This window comes from Haemaphysalis longicornis, unplaced genomic scaffold, assembly GCF_048455015.1.
Source record: "Haemaphysalis longicornis isolate Haplotype H1 unplaced genomic scaffold, Haemaphysalis longicornis Haplotype H1 scaffold_1, whole genome shotgun sequence".
Taxonomy (NCBI): domain Eukaryota; kingdom Metazoa; phylum Arthropoda; class Arachnida; order Ixodida; family Ixodidae; genus Haemaphysalis; species Haemaphysalis longicornis.
In genome coordinates, this window is record NW_027526203.1 from 466,025,706 (window position 1) to 466,045,824 (window position 20,119).

At 49.5% G+C, this 20,119-nt stretch overlaps 2 protein-coding genes across 4 annotated transcripts in view; both read left to right on the forward strand.

Moving 5' to 3' along the window:
• LOC144156212 (rhotekin-2-like) overlaps positions 1 to 20,119 on the forward strand; it is a 182,622-nt gene that overhangs the window by 151,286 nt on the left and 11,217 nt on the right. For all 3 annotated transcript variants that reach the window (XM_077688092.1, XM_077688094.1, XM_077688093.1), the window contains exons 2-7: positions 10,776 to 10,972; positions 11,194 to 11,243; positions 11,878 to 12,052; positions 16,629 to 16,782; positions 17,608 to 17,633; positions 19,816 to 20,020. In XM_077688092.1, the coding sequence (XP_077544218.1) occupies positions 10,776 to 10,972; positions 11,194 to 11,243; positions 11,878 to 12,052; positions 16,629 to 16,782; positions 17,608 to 17,633; positions 19,816 to 20,020 (807 nt within the window). The remainder of the gene's footprint in view (positions 1 to 10,775; positions 10,973 to 11,193; positions 11,244 to 11,877; positions 12,053 to 16,628; positions 16,783 to 17,607; positions 17,634 to 19,815; positions 20,021 to 20,119) is intronic.
• LOC144156213 (pseudouridylate synthase TRUB1-like) overlaps positions 13,958 to 20,119 on the forward strand; it is a 356,387-nt gene continuing 350,225 nt past the window's right edge. Inside the window, exon 1 of the mRNA XM_077688096.1 lies at positions 13,958 to 13,966. The gene's annotated coding sequence lies outside the window, so the exon portion shown is untranslated. The remainder of the gene's footprint in view (positions 13,967 to 20,119) is intronic.

Here is a 20,119-nt window from a genome sequence, read left to right on the forward strand (position 1 = left end):
TACACAGATCCCTGGCTGTACAAAAGTTTTTTTTTTTTTTTTTTTTTGCGTGGTTGTTGGTGTTGCAGTGCTTGCGAGCCTACATTAGTTACAGTTTGCACGCGACGCAGCTTCTTAACGCACCCAAAACAAGAACAAGTCGCTCGTCGTGGCATATGCTGCGCACGGAACTCCTACAACGGAGACCGCTTTCAGTACTCAAGTTGCTTTCTGGTCGGTGCTGCGTCGTTCAGGGAGGGACGATGCGACCAACTCTCAAATCGAACAGGTGGCTTAGCTGGACGTTGTGCTATCGTCCTCTGTCGATGAGTCAACGGATGATGAGTCGTCTGTCTCGGTCTCTTCTTCCTCCTTCTTCTTCTTTTTCTTCTTCTTCTTCTTCTTGACAAGACCGAGGCGCTCGCGCTCTTCGCGCCGCTTGACCTTTTTATCGTCGAAGCCGTGGTAGACGTAGCCCTCCATCACCAGGAAGTGATTGGCCATGCCGAGGCAGAGGGGGCCGAACGTGAGGATCAGTATGAAGGCCAGGATGTGCGCCAGGTAGTAGCCCTCCATGCCGGCCACGAAGTTGTCGCAGAAGAGCAGCAGCGCCGCGTTGAGCGCCGTGTAGGCCCCCTCGCAGCCGCCGCCGCCCTGCTCGGCCAGCTCGGCGCTGGCCCACCGCAGCCGCTTCTCGGCGTCGCCCATGTACTCGCTGTAGTAGCGGCCCACGAACCTGGCCAGGGGCTCGCTCAGGTTGCCCTGTAGCAGGGGACGCCACTTGCGCGACAGCTGGTCCACGACGCCCGCGAGCTTCGCCGGCCGCTGCTGGCTCAGCTGGTCCAGGGCGTCCACGAGCGCCCGCACCGCGGCGCCCGATTCGCGCACGGCGCTCGCGTTCCCCAGCACGCCCGCGCTGAGCCGAAACGTGGGGGCCTTGCCGCCCCCTTCGGGCTTGGGCGCCGCCTCGCTCGCCGACGCGTTTGAAGACGCCCCGCCGCCGCCGGCACTGGCCCAATCTGGTGCCTGCAGCTGCGAGATGGAGCCGCCCTGCTGGCACTTGGTGATAATCTCGCTGGGGATGAAGCCAGCCCAGGGGCCGCGCTGGTCCATGGGCCACAGCGCGTACGCCATCTGGTCGAGCGGCTTGAAGTTCTTCGTGTGGAAGGGCTCGCAGACGTACACCTCTGCAGCGGCGGCCACCACGTACAGTTGCGTGGCGATGTAGCAGGAGACGACGAGGGCGATCAGTCCGGCGGCGGAGCTGTACACCAGCATGAGGCCGCCAATGTTCGACTGGGGAGAGCGCACGGTGGGCCTTAGGTCATGGTCTTGCGCCGCGATGCCCATGCCGGCGATGGCCACGATGGGCGCCACCAACACGATCACCACCACCACCAGCATGGGAAAACCTGTGAGGAAGCTCATCCGTCCGACCACGCCGCCGTCGTTCTCGTACGCGGCCAGCTTGCTGATGGCCGCTTCCACGCCGCCGCCTGCCTGGGCCATCATTCGCACCCGCTCCTCAGCGCGCTGCAGGGCGCTCCGCACGCGTCGCAGGAGCTGCTTGCGCTGCGCCACGGTCGCGTCCTCAACGGCGCCTGCCACCTCGCCGAAGGCCGCGTGGCGCGAACGCTCCAGCCGGCTGCAGCGCCGCCCCACGGCCTTCAGCAACGCGGCCAGTCTCCCCGACAGGGAGGAAGACAGTGAGCGCGCGTCGTGGCTGCACTCGGCCAGCACGCTGCGCGACGGCAGTCCCGAGTCCATGGCCACGCGCCGCTTCAGGAACTCGCCGAAGTCGTCCCGGAACCGCGTGTTCAGCGTGTCCACGATGCGGCGCAGCCTCGCTGGCGGAGCCGGCTCCTTCTTGCTTTTGTCCTCCTCACCCCCGCCGGCGGCAGAGAGGCCCTTGAGCAGGCCGACGGCGGCGTCGTAGTTGCTGTAGGCGTCGCTCACTGCCGAGCCCATGTCGTACTTGTTGAGGAAGAGCGCCACGGCTGTTATCATGAGCGCCACTCCGGTGAGCACAACGGCCATACAGTAGTATTGGTAGTAGTCGTCGTACTCCGGGGAAATCACCTGCGTCCGCTCGCCGCCGCACTTCTTGGCCCAGCGCGCGCCCACGACGCCGCCCCCTCCGACCGCGACGAGCAGGAGGAAGCCCCAAGTGATCCACGAGAATATGCCCATCATTCCGTGCTGGCCGGACAGCGCGCTTCCGATGCCGCCAATGCCGGGGGAGTCGAGCGCGTCCTTGGCGAACTTGCCGCCGTCGTTGGCTTCCCTGCCGAATATCGTGAGGACCGAGCGACCGATGTCGCTCCATATGGGGATTGTGACGCCCGTCGGGTTGAGCGGAAAGCTGCCGCCGCCGCCGCCGCCATCGCCACCGGCCGGTGCCGCTGTGGAGCCTTCCCCCTCGGGCTTCTTATCCGGCTTGTCCTGCGCGAACACCAGCAGAGACAGCAACAACGCGGCCAGCGCAGGCCGCCGCATTACGCTTCCGCGGGGCCACCTCGGTGCAGCATCCTGCAGGCAGGGCCCGAATGAACTGGCGCGCGTGGCTCGCGATGACCATGGGTTCGGCCTGCGGCGATGGCTCCCCCCGGCCAGCACTGATGCGCGCGGCTCGTCGGCGATGGCCTGCGGCGATGGCTGCGGCGATGGCTCGTCAGTTCACGCTGGCGCCGCATTTCAGCGATCCTCGCCGCCCTGAGCCGGGCACTATACGAGAACGGCGAAGCATTCTCGGCACTGATCACGGTGTGGGCATTCGGCCAGGCAGCGGTATCTGTGGGCATGTTGCGCTGCCGTTTGCCGCCCAGCAGCGCCACTTTGCGAGCCACCTCCTCTGGCCCCGACGGCTACCGGAAGGCCCCTCGCTGGACGGGCGCGCCGACATCAGCCCTTGCTCTGCTGCTCCGAGAAAAGCCCCTTTCTCTCTCTCCTTACCACTGCAACATCCCAGATCACTGTCACACCACACCATCTGCGACATCATTTATGCCACGAAAAGCGGCGGGTAATTTAGCCGAGGTACATGATCTGAGAGTGATCCCTCTTCAAGACGACCTTAAAATGGACTGAAAGCCCCCTTCTCTTCTTCCCCGCTGGTCTTCCTTTCCATTAAAACCCGCAACAACAACAGTCACGATGGTGTCACGTGTTCGTCCGTGCCTCTCTTCGGAAAAAAATTCCCCGCATTTCCCCGAGGGGAAGAATGTGAAAGTGCGAATGCACGAGTTGAATTTGCGCGGTTCGGTAATGTTCGCGAAAGAGAGATCACACACACACACACACAACTACAAAGAAAGAAAGATGCATTTATTCACAGACACCTATTTGTGTTGTCGTTGTACTTGATTGCTAGAGCGGATCTCAGCTTTGAAATTTCGTGTCAGTACTCCTTTAAGCGGGTGCATTAGCCCTTCTCACGCCCGATTCTTGGCCAATCCCCCACGTGGGTATGTGCCATGTCAGCGGCCAGCCAGGCAGCGCGCGCCCATCTCCCCCCGTTGCCAAGGAAGACGAGGAGATTCCTGGCCAATCCCCCACGTGGGTATGTGCCATGTCAGCGGCCAGGCTGCGCGCGCCCATCTCTACGTGCGCGGACATCGCCGGTGGACGCAGGTTCAGGGTCGCTTAAGAAGTGCATTGCACTTAAAATGCAATGTACGTAATTGTCGGCGCTCTGCTTGGTATATCTCATCACGACTCCTGTCGCTGGCGCTCACAAGAAGACGTAACGTCGTGATAACAGAAGCCACGGCAACGTAGCAGCTTTTTGTTTTTTTTTTTCTTTTTTGGTAAGGCAAGGAGAAACCGACGCCCCCTTTTCGGCTTTTCGCCTCGTCTGCACGGTGACGCGACACTGCAGTCTGTAGTCGTCCCCGTTGATCTGAAAACGCACACTTATGGGCATCGTGGCGGAACGGTCACGCCGATGCGACGCCGCGAGTGCTTGTTAATGTTTGTCGAAGCGCCGAAGGTCTATACTGCGCTGAGAATACCGTTATGGATACATCAAGCCACCGATTTTCGCAACAGCACTGACGCGCGCTAATCCTGAACATCCTAGACGAAAACGCCCGTGCGCCGAGGTTAGCTTCGTCGTGAAAAACTCCAGTGTTATGATCTTTTATGTACTTTGTAGGCAATAATGCTTATAAAGTTTGAAGTCTGTACGTACTGCAGCTGCCGACACGTCAGCCTTTCAAAAGGACTCCGGATCGTTTTGGGGAGGAGGGCAAGTGCTGTCATCTTTGTATGTTGTGTTTATTGTTATTTTTTTCGCTATATTTGTCAATTTTTATTCACTTACATTACAATTTATTATTTTAATAATCAGTATAACTTTAATGACATCAAGTATTAATGTTCTAATTGATTTTATCTGTAATAAATTTTACATATTTGCATCCTCCCTTATTATGCATATATATATAGGCATACATTAAAAATTGGTTGGAAGTTTCAGAAGTACTGAAAGCCTGCGCAGACCGCGCAAATGGCAAAACGGGTTCGAAAGCTGCGAAAAATCATTTTTCAACGTTTATGCGTTCGCTCCTGCAATGAAGCAAATGTGAACTGACACAAGCACACAAATATGATACAAGTAGACAGGAAAGTAGGCGCTAGGTACAAAGATATTATTGCAGATTGACGAGCTTCATGGCTGGCATGACAAGAGGGCGTTGGGCAGTTGAAGCTGTCATGTCGTTCTAGACACGAACTCTTTCATAGCGGCATCCAAGTGCTGTTCCGCAGATCTCGTATTGTGCACGCGCATGAGGAGAAGGCGTGTCGTCCGCCTTCTCTGCGTCATTCCATTTGCGCAAAAATGTTTTTACTCGCCTCAGAGCACTGAAAGATCGCTCTCCTAAAGCAGGCACAAAAAACACGAGTTGCAGGTACCGAGCAACCCGGTCTATACCTAATTGTTTACGCATATCTGCACACTTCCCCTGTAGAATCTGTAAAATTAGTTCACTTGCGGCCGGACCGTCGTCACGCAGGAGCGTTGAGAGAAGCGCGATTTGCGCTCAAAGCCTGCTGATACCAAAATATCCAGCGTGTGCTCATAAAGGCTCATTGAGGTCGTTTGCCGCAAAGTTTCTACCATCAGCAACGTCAGTCAAAATTCACTCTAGGCTCATCAGCTGTTTCATGCCAGGCTGTTCAAATCGCCGTCGGATCTCGCTGGTAATGCGATCGATAGCGGCAGAAAACTGTTTTCTCTGTGACGACTTGCCGTCATGCGCCGCAGGCTCCTCAGGCTTGCCTGGGTACATAGGACGATTAGTGGCCACTTAGAGGTGTCCACTGTCGGGATTGCCGCGGCTGCGCCCTACCTAATCTGTCAAAAAAACTCAGGTCATTGCAAAACACAAAGATAAAATAACTAGAGAAATTATTGAAGCCGCAGAAATAGAGCGCAAAAAAAAAAGTGTGAGCGCACCCTCGTTGTCCCTCTCGCAAAAAGAGATTAATTTTCTGTCCCACAGTTAGTTCAGCACGTGTTTGTGGCACATGGCGTGACCGGTTGGGTTATCTCCAGCTTTCGTGTTTTTTCTGCTTTTCCTGTATTTTTCGACTGTCAGCATGTATATGTGACATGCCCCAAAATAAAGTCAGCTGTAAGTCAGCGCTCGTGGATGTCACTTTCTTCTTCTTGTGTTTCGTCTGTGTTGCGCTGTTCCCCCCTTTTTAATCATGCACCACCTCGCCCAAGCCTTAACCCTTGCAAGTTGTACTGAGTCACCCCTTTCTCCCGTCTATTCCACGTCCTTGCACCCAATTAGGTTTCGAACGTCTTTAATATATATATATATATATATATATATATATATATATATATATATATATATATATATATATATATATATATATATATATATATATATACTTTCTCATATCTTTTTATGGCTGTCTTGCTGGTTCCACTGAGAGCTTCGAACTTGTACCAGCCTTGCACCAGTTCCCTCCTTGTACCAGTTGTCGCCTTGCAGTTACCATCCACAGTAGTAAAGATTTCGTTCGATAATATTGCCCCGAAAAAGGCTGATCTCCCGGCTAACATAACAACATTCTCCTGGCTCACCAGTCCGAATACCCATAGCAACTGACGCTTCGCAAAAAGATAAGAAGGTTGGGGTGGGTATTTTCTCTCCGGCACTGAATTGGTCTTTTTCATTGCGATTATCAGATTTCATCCCCATGTTTTATGGAGAATTTCTGGCCGTCCTTGCAATCCTGCAACTTGATTCGGCGCATTCTTCCGTGACGTTTCTCACCGACTCCCTGTCCGTTTTCATGGCTCTCTCCTCAGAAACTTTACATCCTATTCTCAAAACTTTTTATTCCTACGTCCCCATTCACGTGCGGGAGATTCGGCTCATTTGGCTGCCCGGCCACTGTGGATTAACCTCAATGAAACCGCTAGTTTGTTAGCTAAAACAGCTTTGGCTCTACCGACTGTAGAGGTGCTTCCCCCGTTTGTTTGCGTGTTGCTGGAACGTTATTGCCAATACCTGTTGACTCAAGATGCCTCTGATCACGGGCTGTACACTTCTCCTGAACATGGGCATCTCAGGTTCCGCTGGAAAAGCAGTCTCTGCTAAACTCGCTTGTGCGAAGTTTCGTTGACTTCTTTTCGCTGTGCTGTGCCTCCACTTAATCGGCACCTATGTCGGGAAGATCTGACAACCTCCCCCTTGCATGTGCCGCTTTTGCCACGAAACTGAATCCGAAGAACATTTCTTCCTTTTTTGCCGCCGATTTTCTAATCATCTTGGACTAATCAGACATCTTGGACCGCCATTGACTGTACCGGTGATTTTATTGTTAGGGTGCACTAAGGTGGGCTAATGCCATATGGACGTGTGCAACGCCATCCACTTCTTCATTTCGAAGACAGGTCTTCCGTGCTAAAAATATTCCGATTAGGCTGACGTTTACCTAGTTTTCCTACTTTTCCGTTTTTACTTGTTTTTTTCTCTCTCTCTCTTGAACTTAGACTAACTTCTTTGTTCTGCTCCACTATTTATGATTGGTTACAATGTAAAAAAAAACTCTTCTTGGCCAATCCCCCTAAGTGGGTATGCGCCATTTTTGGGCCACCACCACCATTGCGCCTGGGTTAGAGACGCCATGCGCAGAGGTGGGGATTGCATGCCGATTTCAAGTATTTGTTTCTGTACACACTGGAGCGCGCAAACTAGAATAGCGTCCAATATTTCCGGACTCCCCGATTCGTAAAGAGTATGTACGTAATCAGGAATCGCCGTTTGAACTGCAGTTTGTCTTGCGAGTCTCAGATACCTGTATTCCAAGACGCCCGAAATCTCTCAAAGCGCGCCCTTTTGAACTGCATCCATCGCAACAAACGACTCCCTAGAGTCTATAAGGAATCTTTGGAGTGTGTACTAGTCGGTAGTGTTTGACGCAAGTGCAAGTTGCATCATTTTGCGTGGTGTGCAGCACCCTTACGCGTCTCCCACACCGCGCCTCTCTTAAGACAATGGCTAGGTATCACGTCCCATCAATCAAACGTGAAATTGCCCCCAGTGACGTTTTCCGCCTGTGGTGGGCACGTGCGTGAAGATGACGTCTGAAAAAAAAAAAAAGGCTTAACTCAGCGCCCGAGCTCGCAACTCCGTAAGGAGCTATAGAGTTCACGTGGGCCATGCACTAATGAAAGTGCGACGTGTAACGTCTCCCCTGTGGAGCGCCGCACGAGAGGCGGTTCTTGTACAAATGGCGCGGCACATGCACGGATACTGGAGCGGTATACCATCTAGATGGTCACCGCCACATGTACGCACAGCGCGTGAAATAAGTTACACAATCGCCATGGCAACTAGCTGCGACAACGGTGAGGATGCCATGCTTCGCTTCAGTGTTGCGGAATGGGCATCCCCATTCCATTCCAATTCCATTCCGAGGAATTGTCGTGATTCCATTCCTTTCAATTCCTCGGAATGACAGAAGTTAGCCAATTCCCACTCCTGGAATGGATGGGAAGTTCAAATCCATTCCTTCAATTCCTCATCGTAAAAACTCTCAGGTGCTCCATCGAGTTACCAAGGAACGTAAGATGAATCTGACGTTATCATACGGGCTGAAAACTGCCGAAGTATGTAAAATGTGTCACGTGTCACCTAAGTTTGGAGGTGGTAGCAGGTTGGTTACATATCTCGTGCAGAACAACTACCCAATGCAAAAAATTACCGTTTCTTCCTAACGAAAGTAGAGATGAGCGCAAAGGCTAGAAGTGCGTCCCACTTTCGCTGAAAGTGCGTCTAACCAATCGTCAAACCTTCAAACACCCAAACCGCAACCGAAGAACGAACCCATGCGACGATTTTTCGTGCACTAAGCAAGCACAACTACGAACGACTTAAATGTACACCATTTCGTGGTTTATGAGATAAGGAGAGAGAGAGAGAGATACTTAATTTGCGGTCCCCGGTTTCACGCACGCGCCGTGTGTGAGACAGAGCTTTTCGGTCGAGCAACTGGTCTAAGGGGTAATGTATTAGTTTTTTGACAGAGTGCGATAGGCCCCACTAAAAAAGCTGTCGATTTAAAAAGGGGCAGCGTCACATGGCCCCCTTTTTGCATAGTAAATGGCGGGATCCCACTACCTATTATAGTGTTTGCAAGTTAGCATATTTTAACGGTTTGTTCTTGCGCGACGTGAGATGAAGCTTTTTCCGTTTCGTTGCACAGTCTGTGGTTTGCTATCTGGTTATCTCCTTTGCGTACCGTCATACCAGTGAAATTAGTATGCTGTGTATAACTCACTGGCATGTCGCGCGGAGCTTGTTCGCATGTACACACATTCGAAATGCTTACTTGAAACATTTCAAGTGAATTTACAGCATTGAGCAATAATGCTACTGTACCAACGAGAGAGACGGGAGGGCAGCCGCACGGAACACCGTTAACAGTTTTTGCATTCACCGTAAGAAAGCCGCCACTGCTTCCTCGTTGACCTCCATTTCGCTTGCTTGCTCGCTGCAATAGATCCTTAGCCCAATTCGTTCAATACAGGGCATTATTTACGATACCCTCGTTTAAAGTGAGAGAACCATACTGTGACGGGAGCCCTGTCAGAATAAAAAGAGGTGTGGCCAGAGTTGGTTTCAATGAACGCGCAACCAATATGCACGAGGACCTGATCAAAAGTTTGAAATGAGACCTTCCTACCTGTAGAGTGGTGATGCTCCAACTACCTGTAGAGTGGTGATGCTCCAACTTTCAAGCCAACAAATAAGGCTTCAGTAATTAAGTACGTACCCAGGCGCAAAGGCCATGTGAACAAAAGCACAGAAACGAAACTACGAAAAAGTTTGGCACAACTGGAGGAGAGGGCCGCACATTTAGATTGAATCAAAGCATGGTGTCGCACTACTGAGAGCGGTCAAAGCACTCGCGAAAAGGGGCACCATTGCGCTTTTCGGCAGCTGTCTGTTCTGCATTGTCTTATACAATATCTGGTGTCATCGTATATCCCAGCTGTCCACTACCGTAGCCGCTGTAGCAGAGCCTGGAGGTAGAACGCTCAGTAACATATCCAAAGCTGACTTCTTACGCTTACGGCACTTGCCGGGCGCGCAAATGCCTTACTCAAAATTTTGTTTTTTCTGCCTTGGTTTTGATTTGCTGGAGCCCATGGGCCCTGCTACAACACACAGACAGACGGTAGACAGGTTGGCGCCGTATTCCCGTGAGATGGCTACCAGGTCGGCTTACAAGCTACATTGCTCGCCGGGTACGGAGGGTTGGAGGAGAACGCCAAGCAGACTCGTTGTTTTATGTTTCATGCGCGGACGGTTTATATTGTTAGCTCCAAGATTTCGCAGCATCAGCTTGCGATGAGAGACACCGCGGCTTCGGATGCGTGCCGCTCGTATGCCACCCCTGCTTCCCCGCCTGCTGGCCTGGCCACACGGCGCCCGTCACCGCGAGTGACGCCGGTCTGCCATCGGCGCTACGGACCGATGCCCCAAAAAGCCTGCCGAAGCACGAAAAGCCTACCTAATGGTGCCAACCGGCCAGACGTTATTGCGGCGCCAAAAGTTCACTTTTACACGTTCTTCGGATGGTTGCGTTGATTCAGTTACTCGAGGTGCCGGGTATGCGTTCTCGTTTTCGGCGCCGGTACTCCCTTTCAGACATACCGACGCACTCGTCGCCACTGTCTAACTATCCGGAAGGCGCCAGCAATGGTGACGCCGTCGTCTAAAAATCCCCATTCCATTCCCATTCCATTCCCATTTCATTTCGGCATCTCTAAAAGGTGGAATGAATCCGGAGTGATTCCGATTCCGCAGTGGTAACTCCGCAACACTGCTTCGCTTACATGCACAGGCGCTCAACCGGTATCTCGAGTCTGGATGTCGGCCCTAAAACTCTTGTAGGCATTTCACATCGCCGCGGCTGCGGTAAACAGAGCATTCTTTCCTTCGTAATTTGCTGGGGCGGGACGTCACGCATTCACGCCCACACTTCTTGACAATGAGTGCGCGCTAATTCGGACTGTATAGTACGTTGGCATACGCCGAGGACACCAATACCAACCCGACCACCTTGCACTTTTTGTTTACCACTTCGTGCGCGGTTATTCTGATAGGAGTTGAGAATGGCTGTGAGAAGTTCCGCAAACAACCATTCCTAAGGTGCGAGGTGCGTACTCTTTGAGACTGCCAAGTACTATTTGCGTTGCCAGAATGCACACGTGCGAGGATGGATGCCTGGCGTTCACGTAAGAGTTTTTCCGTGTTCCGCCGCAGGAGTACGACCTTGAGCAGAAGATCGACCTGGAGATCAAGATGCGCGAGGGCACGACCAAGCTGCTCGCCGTGTGCCAGCACCGGCCTCAGAGCCTCGAGGCGGCCAAGTCACTGCTCACCTCCAACGAGCGCATGGCCGCCTACGTGGCCGAGCTGCAGCGACGCAAGACCACCGCCGATCGACCCAGGCAGTCGCAGTGAGTGCATCGGCTAACAACACGTTGCCTGCAGCGCAGCGCTTCGGTGACCCTTTGAATACAGCTTCTGACAGCTTCTGAATACAGCTTCGTCCGCTGGGGAAGGGAGTCAGGCATGAATTAAGTTAGTTGCAAGAACCATAACACACACTCAGCGAATAGAATAGCGGCATGCTTTTTTTTTTTTTTCGCTGCATTCACATGCTTGCATTTTCGCGCAGCCTCGGCGGGTTCCCCCTGGACGTGTCTCATTCTCGTGTGGCTGTATCAGGTAAGCGGTTGCATTTCTCTATTTATCGGATGCCTGCAATTTGCCTTCCACAGCCGAGTGATCCTCCCTCCGTTGATCCCCCTCGCGTGTTTTGAATGAATAACAGTTAACATGTCCATACCTCAGCTGAAGGGAGCGTACTTGGTGCACCGTACAGAGGACCGCACATGCGTTTCGATCACCGTACGGAAGAAAGCTAGTGTGCTTTCTCTGCTCTGCGTAGCTGTTTCTGTTCAAGCAATGTGCGGAAAAGTATTTCGAATATGTAGGCTGCACGTGAAACAAAATGTGGGGAGCGTGAGAAGGGAAAAATCCCGACGTAGAAGTTGATAGGCGTGCAGTGTTTTGTGAACCTTCTATTAGCTTCCCATTTTCCTCGAAAGCTGTTCCGCTTTAACGGAGCAGGTTTAGAGTGTGCGAGCGGGGGAATGATTGAGAGAGGACTTAATGGTGCATGCAGCGCTCTGAGCAGTGTAGTTGTGGTTTACACAGCTCCTGAAAAATAGAGCGCATTGAACTAGTCTCTTTGAGAACTGTTTTATTAAGCAGCTGGTCATTTTCAGATTATGAAACCTTTCAGCGCATCTAATTGCATTTTGCAGACATCTTTTTTTAATTTTCCGCCTTTGCGCAGAGATCCGGATGCCGCTGATGTGGAAGGACACGGACCACTTCAAGAACAAGGGCGACTACCGGCGGTTCGCCGTCTTCTGCCTGCTCAAAATCGGCACGGAGATCTACGACACACTCATGATCAGCAACGTGGATCGCAGCATGACCGACGTCTCCTTCGACGACACCATCGTCTTGTGAGTATCGCAAGGACGAAAACAGTTGGGAAGACTTACCACCCCCGCGTACATTACGAAAGGCCGCAGAGTTCGACGTATCCAAGTCTAGATTTGAACTTGGGCTTCTTACTATGCCGTTTGTGCAGATTTCTCCGCGGATAACTGAAAACAGCAAACCCTTCAGGTGCCAAGAGGGCTACTTCCTTATCCTATGGCCAACGACTTGAGACATGCAGAGGCACGGATCATCGAGGCTCGCGTAATGGGTCCGAGTATCCGGGCATTTTCTGTGGTACTGTACAAACGCTGGATAAACGTGTGGCATCACTGGTGTATCCAGGCGTATCCGGGAGGAGGTCTCTGTAGCTGATTGCCACCTCCTGTCCCTTTTAGATGCGACTCATTCACTCGCCTTGTCCCTCCATACGGCGTTGTTGTTGTCCGTCCACACCCCTCCCCGATTCTCCTCGCCGCGCGAGCTGCGCTCTCCGCCGCGCACCCCCTCTCCTCTCCGATAGCGAACACTCTCTCGCGAGGGGCATTGGATTAGATTAGATTGGGTTGGCTTGGCTTGGATTTGGATTGGATTAAAGTGGATTGTGTTGCGTCATAGCCGCGCCACGTTGCGTCATAGCCGCGGTCGTTCCAGCACCGGCCAAAGAAATAAATAATACATCATACGCGTTCCTCACACGTTTCACGCAATTAGAGAATCAACCCAACGGAAACACCAAGTGTGAACCCCCAAGATGCGTCGCATCTCCACAGGGTTCCCCTCGCGGGAAGGTGGGGTAATTTTTTTCATGGAGCGGCGTGGCAGCAGAAGGCGTGCGCGCAGACTTCGTGTCTTGTCTGTAGTCCATTTCACGAACTTCGTGCTGCGTTGGGAAAGCTACGATTTGGAGAAGGACTCTGTCTGTGGCGCGTTTACAAAGCTGCGACAGAAGCGCATATGAGCTAGCGCATCGGCGAGGTAACGTGTCCAAGCCTGCCGACGCTGTGACTTCCGAGCGCATCGTGCCATTTGCATGACGTCGACTGGACAGAGACCGGGCTCGCTGTGCTTCTGTCGAAGCCTTGTAAACTCGGCATATGGGAGGGAACCAGCGCTTGGCCAGATTGCTCGCAGCAGCAGCATGGGAGTGTCGCGGATTCGCCGCTAGCAAGGGTCTTCGGTACAAGGAATATGGGTAAAAGACCGTTGCGGCGATGTCGCGCCAGTGGTGGTGAGGTGGCGCGAGTCGGTTGGTCGTCGTCAAAGATAACGAAAGCTTTTGCAGCTGACAACGGCCCAGGGGAAGCGCGGCATATCCGCCTACTGCGTGGCGTTTGTCGTTCGGCGAGACGTACAGAGCAGGACCCAGAATGACCCCCGTCTGCGGTCGGCGGTGCACATATATCTTGGATCATGGCGCTGAGAAAGAAGGGCGTGGCACGTCATCCCACATTTAATATTGATAAAAACAAATCGAGCGATGTCGTATTCGGCAGCTAAGGCAATTCCTGAGATCCGTGAGACTATGGTGTTTCGCTGGGTCCATTAATCGCTATCATATGCTAAGAATCCGCACCTGTTCGTAGTCCCGTAAACGGCGTCGCCGCCAGCGTACCGTTTCCACGCTATTGTTGGTATATACATACTTTTTTTTGTCTCACGTGCTCAGTGCGCGCCTCATGCGTCACGCTTGTACCGGTTCCTGCGCGAATGACGCGGCCGCGCGCGTTGCGTGGTCAGTGAGTCAAGTGCGCCTTCCACGATTACTTACTTATGCTACCGGCGGTGAGCGGACGCCGCGACCGGAATAGCCTACTCTTGCCCAAGCGTTGCGATTTGCCTCACGTACTACGCGGCGTTGTCTCCGCGCCGGCTGCCTGCAGGGGGCGCTGGCTTAGCCAGGCATAGCGTCGGCGATAAATCCTCCCTGTTCTGTGGCGATAGTCGGCGAGTTAACGCGTGCCGCGTTGCCATAATCGCTTCGCCTGGTGGGCCTGACGCCTCTGGCCGTGCCGGCTCTCGTAGTCTCACTTTGTCGAGTCATGAAGACGAATCCTGGACCGGCGGAGGTGTATTTGTATGCTTCCGAAGTCGTGGCGCACGCAGTTATGCTCAGGGCAGCAAATTAAAAACAAACAAACAAAAAGCTTTAGTAGGCGTTTTTTAGCTTTTATGTGGTTCGTCTGCCCTCCAACGCGTGCGCATGGCGTCACAACCGCAGGTCTGATCTGCCTTAACTGGAACACCCCCCCCCGAAACACTTAAAAATGAAGATAAAGGCAGAAATAAAACAACCAAGGATAAAATTTAAATAACCAGAAAAAATGACACATGCGCACACACGCATACGAACATACAACATGCATACGTATACATACATACATACATACACGCATGTGCACAGCCGCTAAAAAAGCAAGAGGGCAGATTATGAACCCGTTGCTCCCACCAGCATTAGCGATAACTGCTGCGTCTGCTTCATGGTTTGCTCAGCCAATGCAAACGTTGCTGCCCTGTCGCCTTTTGAGCGGCAGCGCGCCTATGGCACTTTGTGCGTGGAACGTTTGGGAGCACTGCATTAAAGACGCGCAATAAAGACGCAATAAAGACTGCAATAAAGACTGCAATAAAGACGCGCAAGCCGGCATGTCACGTGATGTTTTTTTTTTTTGTATTTGGCGGGCATCCTCAGTAAGCTGAATAACACTAATACTTAACATACAGAAAGATAGAAACTGTTTATTCGGACGTTTTGCAAGCCACTCTGAAACTTCCTAATTGGATTTTTTCTCTAGCTTCGTCGGGTCGGAAGTTGTCTAATTAAAATGGACTAATTATCTAATTAAGCAGAATAAAAAAATAGCTTGGCACACTGCATACAAGAGTGAGCAACATGCATTTGGAAGTGTCGTGTTGGAGCACTGGCATATTTTTGAACTCTGGCTCATATATATATATATATATATATATATATATATATATATATATATATATATATATATATATATAATATTTCGTCGGTGCAATTAATCAAGCACCCTCATGCAATTAGGCCAAGAAAAAAACGTAAAGAAATCTGGGTTAGAAATTTTATCATAAGAGCAAAACAAAAAAAATACAAAAAAAAAGAAATCTGTGCAGTGACAGTTCACCAATACAGAGTTCCGGTCCTGATCAAATTTTCTTGTTGTTGGTAGTGTTTCTGCTCATCGCATGATATTTGGGTTCATTATTCAGTTCATTCATAAAAAATGATTGGAAACTGAAGAAAAAAGAAAAGCTTAGAAAGAGCATGCTGGCTTAGTAATAGTTGTCATGAATGTTTCTTTACGTCATAATTAGTATATTTTTCAACTACAATACCTTTAATGAGCTCCAAGTGGAAATTGCTGTAAAGTTGAGTTAATAACACAGAAGTGAACAACAAAACTGACCCCAAATGGACAATCTAGAAAGCTGGTATTTTGCGTCCAATAACTTTGCTTTGCCAGTGGTAATTTGCACTATGCATATAACACATTTTGAGGTTGTGAGTATTAGTGCAGTGTGAAACTTGTGCTGGGCATTTACACATGCTATCATTATCATGCTACTTGGTGCAGAAGTAGAGCACATGGTTTAATTAGAGTGAACTAGAATTCTAGTTCACTCTAGTTTAATCATTCAGAGAAACAAGTAATATTAATGAAGAAAAATTGCATTAAAAATGGACAAAAATGAAGAAACTAACACAGTGTTTGATTTTAATGAAGGATACAGGCTTCCTCTTTTGAATGGAACGAAGCCTTAAAAATGTAAAGCTTCAATCTATGCAAACAAATGAATGCAAGTGGCTTGATTAAAAGTGCTCTCCTCCTTTGCGTTTGTGAAAAAATAAAAGCTTGAAAAACTAGCAATGTTGATTGTTACAGCGAACAATTTGTTTACTTCATGACTGCTGTTTGTCAATCACAAGACCTTTACTCAAACTTGCAGTTTGAGTAAAGTGTTGAGTTTGTGGTGCTTGCAGTTTGCAAGGACCACAAAGATGCACTATTAAGTTTTAGTTTGTGTCGTGTTACAGCCGCACTATGATCAAGTGTCAGTCTCTCTAGCTTGTATATGCTTTCAAGGCGTGAAAAAGATCTTTCTTGGATTTGAAGGAAACAGCACTAGAAACGGGATAAGAGTAAGGCAAATACAGCACAGATGTTGTGCATTTCCCTTACTCTTGTCCCTTTTCTAGCACTGTTTCCTTCAAGTTCAAAAAGGTACGTACTGGCTCGTCAACAAACCATCATTACTAAACAGCGCAACAAAAACACGGACTATAGCTGAGGTACACAGGACGAGCGCTGTAGTCCGTGTTTTTGTTGCGCTGTTTAGTAATGATGGATAACCAACTCGCCCAATACTGCACTTTGCTTAACTTCGTCAACAAACCTGTCTTGGATTTTTTTACTGTTAGCATTTTTTAAAAAATAACTCTGCGCACATGTGTGGGTATATGGGACATACCTTTTCAAGTGGAAGTACCTCAGCTTGGTTATTGATCACTAATATGTGTACATATTCGAGCATGCAGTCTTGCTAATTCGGAGCACATGCTCTTGATTGCAGCAACCACATTCCTCCTGACTTCGAGTTCAAGCTGGAAGTGTACAGCCACATTTTACAAGATGATCTCAGCATGGCCAGCACGCCTCGGAAAATCAAGACCAAGATCACGAACTCGGTCAGCCGGGCGATAGGACGCAAGTTGGCAGCGTCACTGGTCAGTTTTCAAACTTTCTTGGCGGTTGTACCCTGGAAATTGGCATCATTCAGCTCACATAGCATTCTTATGGCTGTGGTATTTCGAGTCTCTTAAAATGTGAAGCTACCAGAATTCAAGCAAGAAAAATGTGGCAGTCTTAGAAAAAAAAAAGAGTACCAGTCACTGCCATTCTGCTATTGGTTTATGTGTGAACTGCGAATATTGCAATGTTAGGGATGCTGGTGTATTATGGCCCTGTCACTTGCTGAGTCTTGTAAACGCTACATATGTAAGCAACATAAAGACCACAACATAAAGACTGCTATGTAAAAATCCAAATCTTGTGGACGTAGGAGAGACTCACGCTGACCCTTTGCGTTCTGTGTATGTGCACTGGTCATCCTTAAAGCTCTACATATGTAAAGCTTCTTCGTACGTGAAACTAAAGCTGTCTACTGTAACAAGAATCTCATTGATCAGTCGGGCAGTTTTTTCTATACCTTATGCATGCTTCTTCCAAGAATTGTACTTGACAGAGTATTGAGATGCAAAAATCAGGCAGCTGGAATGAGCATTGAAATTAGGGCATTCTGTCAAGACAAGAACCCCAGTTGTCCTGGAGGCTTTTCTAGGACCTTTCAGCTGAAATTTTCTTGTCAAAGGTCTTCTCTTGGAGAGTGTTACTCATAATTATGATTAGACTTGCAAATTTTAAAATGCAGTAGATAATGTAGAACAAGTTGATAAAGCATGCAGTAGCAGACATCAACATAGTAAATAATGTGCATGAAATTATGAACTAAATTGGCCTGAATAATCTTGTTTCTTTTTTCCCATTTGCAGAAAGAAGAGCTGAACTCCCTAGAAATGTAAGGCAATTTTTTTTCTTATATATTCACACATACCAGTCTACTTTCAGGGATCTTAATATTCACTTTTGCATCAAAATAATGAGTATGTGATGAGTCCCTCTCAAAGGGCATAAAAGGAATGCCTTAATAAGGAGACGTGCGTCATGCTTGCGTTTACATGCAGCATTTTTGTTTGCATTGAATTTTTGCATCTGGATTTAGAGACAATGACACTATCAATAACAAAGTCTAGGCCTTTTTAAAGTAGCTGAGTTTTTCCTTTCAAAATACTGCCGCTCTGAGTCCCCACACTTCATTTATGCAAAATAATTATATCAATCAATGCCAGACACATTGCAGTATAGTATTTCTTGTGGTCACTAGTGCAACTTGGCCTTTGAAGGAATGAGCAGTGTGGATGGGTCTCCAGGAGAGTGGTTTTCAAGCAAGGATGTACTGTGAACTACTCATGGATTCCCTAAAGGTAGGGGGCAGTCTTGCGTGTGCAGGGGATGCTACTTGACGAAATATTGTAGTTTTGTTACAGGACCACTGTGCTGCATGTTCTCCTGTCTTATGCAGAGCTGGCTTTCTTACACAGCTTTTGTGTCATGGGGAAATGCGAACACATGGGCACGTACATATCTATAGGTTGTACCACAAGCTAGGTGCAGCACTGAGGAGGCTACATTGTTATCAACAGCCCGCCCCCTCAGGGCGCCTAACTCATCGCGAAGGAAGCGACAAAAGGCGCCGGGGCCTGGCGGTTCCACTTGCTGAGAGGGAAGAAGGGAATGTCCTTTCAGGACCCCCTTCACGGCGAGTTAGGCACCCTCAGTGGGTGCACTGTAGACAACAATGTAGCCTCCACAGTGCTGCACCTAGCTTGTGGTATGAACTAGGTGCAAAGCGAAGTTTCTGTGCAGCAGGCTCCCACTTTCAGTTTTACATTGCGGTGTCTGAAGGTATGTCTGATGTACCTCTGCAAAAGTTGCTTAGCTGTATGTCTGGCATGCCTGTGCGAATTTCTTAGATATGTCGAATGTACGATACACCGCATGCGTACGTATTTATTTCCCTGCAACCAGAATGTAGGGTAAGAAATGAGTAACATCACCTACAAGGGTAATTTTGCTGAAACCAGACCCCAAGACTGCTTTGTGCTGAGAATATTTTTTTCTCAGAGCCAACCTGTATTTGCAAATTTGTCTAACTTTCTGAATTCAATAAATACCTGCAGAAATTTTACACATATTTAAATGTACTTGTGAATGGGCACCACAGATACATCATTCGTAATATGCGCGCTAATATTATTTGCAGGAAAGCATATTCTGTAAATTTTCTATTTTTTTTGTTATATTTACACACTATCTCAACACATATGGCAGACATTGAGAGGATAGGCCATCAGCACTGCCCAGTAAACTTTGCTTTTAGGAAAATTGTGAATGTCAGCGTAGCAGCCAGCACTACCAGAGCCTGTGTCATCGCCAATGGTACTCAATTCTGGTGGCCCTAGCTTATTGCATTGTCAGAAAGTGTGTTTCCAGAGAGCTCAAGTCTGTTCTGTTTTACAGCCATGTTGTGGTGGCTATTCGAAATTCAGTTCAGTATTTGGATCCTTCATCGGAGTGTTGTCTAGATTCAAACTTTGAGCACAACCTCTGCAGCTCACTCAACAAGATGCAGTTACCTTCTTCAAACTATGCTAGTGAATAATAACAGAACATATACATTTTGATATGTTTAAATTATCGGGACCGATATGGGATCTACAGTTGAAAAAGAATTTTGCAGAACATAAGTTAAATTGGTGATCTTCACTGCTCTCCAGGGAGCGGCTTTTCATCAGCTGTGCTTCATTGCCCCGTTCTGCGTTTTTTTCAAAGTTTAACCTGATCAGAATGCGCTGCTAGTCAACAAAATGCACCTGATACAGCATATTATATATCCTACATATCTTTAAGAAATGCACGCAGGCACACATCACAAACCTTTAATAAATTCTTTTTTTGGTATGTCCGACGTACCTTTAGATGCAACGATTTTAAAACAGGAAAAACAAAGAAAAAAGGGGACGTGATTAACGGGGCTGAAGAATGAGGGCCTCATAGTCTGTAGGAAGGTCTTCATGGAGTTTGCTGGAATGGAAGTGGCAGTTGTGTGAGTGCGACCAACTGTGCCCCCTTGGCTGCAGAGGTCCCAAGTTTGAGCTGGAGGCGCATGCAACGCTGCGGCTGAGCGATGCCGACGACAAGGCACACACGTATGACCTGACCGTGGAGAGCCTGGAGAACCCTCAGCACCAGCTGCCCCTGTTCGGCCACTTCTGCTGCAAGCTGGCCGTGGTTCCTGACTGCACGTACGAGGAGCAGCTGGCAGGCTACCTCAGCGTGGTCCAGGTATGCTCCCACGGCAACGTGCTCGGTGGCAGCACCACTGGTCGCACTGGCACTCGAGGGGAGGCATTCGAGCGCAAAGGGTTCCCCTTGTCGCCACTC